This window comes from Chrysochloris asiatica, unplaced genomic scaffold, assembly GCF_000296735.1.
Source record: "Chrysochloris asiatica unplaced genomic scaffold, ChrAsi1.0 scaffold00227, whole genome shotgun sequence".
In the NCBI taxonomy this organism is placed as follows: Eukaryota; Metazoa; Chordata; class Mammalia; order Afrosoricida; family Chrysochloridae; genus Chrysochloris; species Chrysochloris asiatica.
In genome coordinates this window covers 4,233,616-4,238,799 of record NW_006408745.1, presented here as the reverse complement: position 1 = coordinate 4,238,799, position 5,184 = coordinate 4,233,616, and the positions used below count along the sequence as shown (strand labels likewise).

Genomic DNA, 5,184 nt, shown 5'->3' with positions numbered 1-5,184 from the left:
ATCAATTTCAGATTGAAGAAGTTGGTAGAATTCTTCTATTTCATCTTCACTGGCTGTAGTGGTTGGTACATAAATTTGAATAATAGTGGTATTAACTGGGCTTCCCTGTAGGCGTATGGATATTATCCTATCACAGCATCGTACCTCATGACTGATCTGGATATGTTCTGGATATATTATATATGAAGATAAAACATTTGACCAACTATATTAGATATGAGCTGTACCTAGTTGTTCTGACACACATACAAATTCTACTTAAAAACAGATTTATAAAGGAAGCTTATTTGTAATACAGAGACTGACTATATACTTAATGTTGCTCATGAACCAGTGTTAGTCCATGAAATGTTCCCAGCCTTCAAATGTGTACACAAATTTATTACATGTTTAAAAGCTTTTATAGTAATATGGTACATTAATTTTATGCTTGATGATTTAATATAAAACTTGGGCTTATATTTCGCTTGTCTCATTTCATATTTGAATAATTTATTTTTACTGTAGCTTACAAAAGTATGTATGTAGTAAACTCTAAGTCCATTTCAGAGAGTTTGAAAACACTTAATGAAGTACTTTCAGATATTTAGAATTTGCTTGCAGTAAAAAACAGATAGTAACTAAAATGTAAACACTGTAGATCATGAATTTTGGATTATGGTCTACTCAGTTATCTGGCTAGGATGGCAGGAGTAAGAGTTCAGTGGTCACTGTTATATTTTTTTCACAAAATTCAATATTCATTTACTTCTCTATAACCCCTCCCCCTTCATTCTTCTGTTACTGCTGAAACCCATGAGTAAAATCTATAAATTTCAAGTTGTATACTAAAGTGTGATTAGTAGCTATAATTATGAGTACCATAAGACAGTCCCATATTCTGTACCCTTCATAAGATCTTAGATATCCCCTTCCTACAAATTTATAGTTAAGGAACTTTATAGTCAAGTGTACCCCGGTCTATAAGGTCCTTTGACTGCTTCTCTGAAATCTATAAATTGTTGTTGGAAAGTGCCCTCAAGTCAGTTCTGACTCAAAGAGAGCTTATCATGGGTTTGATCTGCTAACCTTTCAGTTAGCAATCCAGTTCTTACCATACAGTGCCACACCAAGACCCCCTGACGTCTACAGATTACCCACTAATATACACTCCCCATTTACAAATCAAAAACATCTCAAATAAATCTTAACTGCAAGACGCTAGCACCAATTCCCACTAAAATTTACAAGTAGGCAGAACTTCAGAATCAGAATGCATTCTGCAGGTTTGTTGTTTTTTTTAATAGTGGTTTCACCATTCCTATAACCTCTACAGAGTCCTAGTGTAGCACAGTAGGATAAAGCTGTGGACCACAAGGTAGGTTTGAACCACAAGGTCAGTGGTTCAAACCCATCAGCTGCTCCTCGGAAACCCTATGCAGAGCCATTATGAGGCAGAACCGACTTGATGGCACTTAACAACAATTACCTACCTGGAACTCCAGTTACTTAAACTACTTAAACCTAAGATAGATTTAATATGATAATTTGCAGACATAAAGTGCATAAACAGCGATTTCCATGTTTAGCCTACAAATCAGTAAGTCATTAAAAGTATTCCTTGTAGTTTCTAAGAGGAGCACACTTTCCTACTGGTTCTGTGTTCAATACAAAGTTTACAACTGAAAGAAAATACGCCAAGTCTCCCTACTCTAACAGAAATGGATCTGGAACATTACAAGGGGTTTCAAAATTTCATAGAAAAGTTCCATTATCTTTTAATTTAATTTTTCCATGAATTTTTTGAAACCTCCTTATATACTTATTCCTCAGACCAGATATCAGACCTAAGAAAAGCCCAAAGATTAGAATGGCATGAAAGGTTCAGGGATTTCCTAAAAAGACTGTCCAAGGAATTACTGGAGGAGTTAACAGGACAGACCCTATAAATCAGTCATGGGAGGATCACAACTATACTGGCGGCGGTGGTAGTGTTTATGTGCCATGGAGTCTGTTCCAATTAAAACTATGAAAGTTAAATTATTACTTTGTGTTTTCTCCCATTAGAAATTTCCATTCAAGAGGAAAAAAACTCTGATTTGCTGATTAAGTCAGTTTTGGCTGACAAACGCCATTCTCGAATGATGCTATTATGGCTACTTACGTAATTACATTGAGTGCAAGCTCAGCAGAGTGACATCTCTCCAACTTCTGTTTCAAAACAGCCACTTCTTCAGATCTGGGTGGTTCATATTTTTTTACTAAGTTTCTCATACCTATAAGGAGATTAAGGATTTAAACAGAATAATGAAACACCTTGCTCTCATAATAAAGGAGTACAATATTTTCCTAATTATTGTTATAAAAACAATAAAATGTTCTTGAAGTGATGTGGTTTTTCTTCCCAGGATTTGTATAATTCTACATTAAAACCCAATGAACACCGTACTTAATTACGGCTGTCTGATGTTCAGTCTCTATCATGTAGAATATAAACATAGCATGTTCTATTATCTAGTCAGTATTTTATGTAAATCCTAGCAGACCTTTTTGCTCAGTTTTAAAGCTTTTTAATTCACATATAATTTAGTGAATACACTTAGTTTTCTGTCACAACCCGTATTTATAACATATTTATCATGGTAAGTTAATGCGCCAGACTGCAAAGCTGATTGAACTGCAAGGTTGGTGTTCAAGTTCACCAGCTGCTCCTAGGAAACCCTATACTGGGTCACAATGGGTTGGAACCGACTCGACGGCACTTTACAACAACAAGCCCTACAGATTGGACCAAGCGTGTAATTCTTGCTTCAAAGGTAAGCATTAACATACAATAAAGGGAAAATCCTTTTAACAAAAGGCAAAACCTATACAAGATGTTTTTGTTGTAACGTACCATTAAATCAGTTCCAACTCATAGCAACCCTATATAGGGTTTCCAAGGAGCGACTAGTGAGTTTGAACTGTCAGACTTGCAGTTCAAACCAACCTTGTGACCCCCAGCACCAGGAAAACAAAACTATCTTCTTTAGATAAAAAACAACTCTTGGACGTCAGAAGAGCGGGGCTGAGTTGCTTCAGTTGCTGGGACTGCGGGTGAAGTTCTCTCCTTAGGCGAACAGTCTCAATGACCATTTGTCAATTCTTCCTTCAAGGCCGGTGCCAATTTGGACACCGGTGCTGGAATGAACATCCTGGAGCTCCGGGTGGAGGACGGCAGCAACCTCAGCAGCAGCCCGCAGTTGGTAACAGGCGCGGATGGAATGCCACTAGTGAGAGAAACTCCAGTGTGATACAGCCATCCAGGTTCTCCAGATCTGCTCCATATGGGGGCTTCAGAGACCAAGGGAAGCAATCAGTAGGTTCTTTCCAGGGTGGAGCTAGCAGAAGCAGCAGAGAATTAGCCTTGTCTCAGAGCTCATTTGCGTCACTTAACTCTGAAGAACAAAAGGATGAAAAGAAACTACTCGAAGAAATTGTAAAAAATATGGAGGTTTGTGAATCACCAGGGCAGTGGATGTTTTCTGTTTATTCACCAATGAAAGATAAACGTAATATTTCAAGCGTTTATTGCTCTGAAATTCCCAACAAAGACGTCAGAAATCTAGTATTAAGGTTTCTTGATGACATTAAGGTAAACATGGAAAAATTTTTGGAAGAATTCAGGAAAACAATACAAGAACAAAATGAGAAACTCAATAAAGAGATAGAAACATTAGGTATAAAACAAGCAGAAATTCCAGAGCTTAATAATAAAATAACAAAAATAAAATAATTCTGTGGAAGAACACAAAAGTAAAATAGAAGTCAGTAATATAGAAAACAAAATTCCTGCAATTACTCCACTTGAAGAACAAATAGAAAGAGAAAAGAAAATTGAAGAGAAAATAAAGGTTCTGCGGGACACCATTAAGAGGAACAATCTACGCATAATGGGAATTCCAGAAGAAGAGAGGAAACGAAGTCTAGAAGACATTTTTGAAGAAATAGTGGCAGAAAACTTCTCCAATATCATTAAAGATGAAGAGCTTGTCATCCAAGAAGCTCAACGAAGTCCATATAGGTTAAACCCGAAGAGAAAAACACCACAACATGTTATAATTTCACTTTCCAGAAACAAAGATAAAGAATCTTGAAGGCAGCACGAAATGAGCAAAATATCACCTACAAAGGGGCCCCAATAAGATTAAGTACTGATTTCTCCCCAGAAACAATGCAGACAAGAAGGGAATGGGGTGACATTTACAGAGTCTTGAAAGAAAAGAACTATCAACCAAGAATAATATATCCAGCAAAACGGTCATTCAAAAGCAAGAGTGAAATTGGACATTTCCAGATATAGAAAAATTAAGGGAATTTCTAACTACCAGACCAGCCCTACAGGAAATATTAAAGGGAGTCCTCCAGAAGGAAAACTAACTAGACCAGCCAACCACTCAAAGTATTGACACATAACAACGACCTGAATACATACAACAACAAAATAAACTTAAAATGTGATTACAGGGAATCCAAGATACAAAGTTGTAATTGATGGTAACATCAAAACAAGAAAGGGAATGACTGGTGTAGAAACAGAATTTTCACATGCCAAGGGAATTAAGGTGGCTTCAATAGACAACATTGTAAATGTAGGTGTTACATTTGTAAACTTCACTGTAACCGTAGAGTATATAACTCTACTCACCAAAGAAAAGGAGAAACCAAGACTCACTAAAATAAAAGGGGAAAATCTGTTTTTAAAAACTCAGCACTGATGATAAAAAGGAACAAAGAAGTCATCAACCTCATCAAGCCAAAAAATTTACGATCAAATGACTGAAGTAAATTCCTCTCTATTGTAATTATAGTGACTATAAATGGATTAAATGATCCAATTAAGAGCCATAGTGGCAGAATAGGTTTTAAAAGTGACCTATCTGTATGTTGACACATAGGCATCATAGGTTAAAATCAAAGAATGGGGAAACAATACCAAACAGTAATAAAAACAGATCAGGAGCGGCATTTAAAAAAAAAGTGGGGGGAGGATAAAATAATCAAGCAGCCTGAGCCCCAAAATATATAAAGAAAACACTTAGAATTAAAAGAAGTACATCTATACAAATGGTTGGAGATGGTAACATACTACTTCTTGGTGGATAGAACAACAACTAGAAAGAAAGTGAATGAAGAAACAGGATCTGAATAACATCAACAGACAAA

The 5,184-nt window shown here is 36.2% G+C and overlaps 1 protein-coding gene across 1 annotated transcript in view; it reads right to left on the bottom strand.

Moving 5' to 3' along the window:
• Positions 1–5,184, bottom strand: part of CCNH (cyclin H) — a 51,168-nt gene that overhangs the window by 6,734 nt on the left and 39,250 nt on the right. Inside the window, exon 7 of the mRNA XM_006873188.1 lies at positions 2,144–2,255. Within this exon, the coding sequence (XP_006873250.1) occupies positions 2,144–2,255 (112 nt within the window). The remainder of the gene's footprint in view (positions 1–2,143; positions 2,256–5,184) is intronic.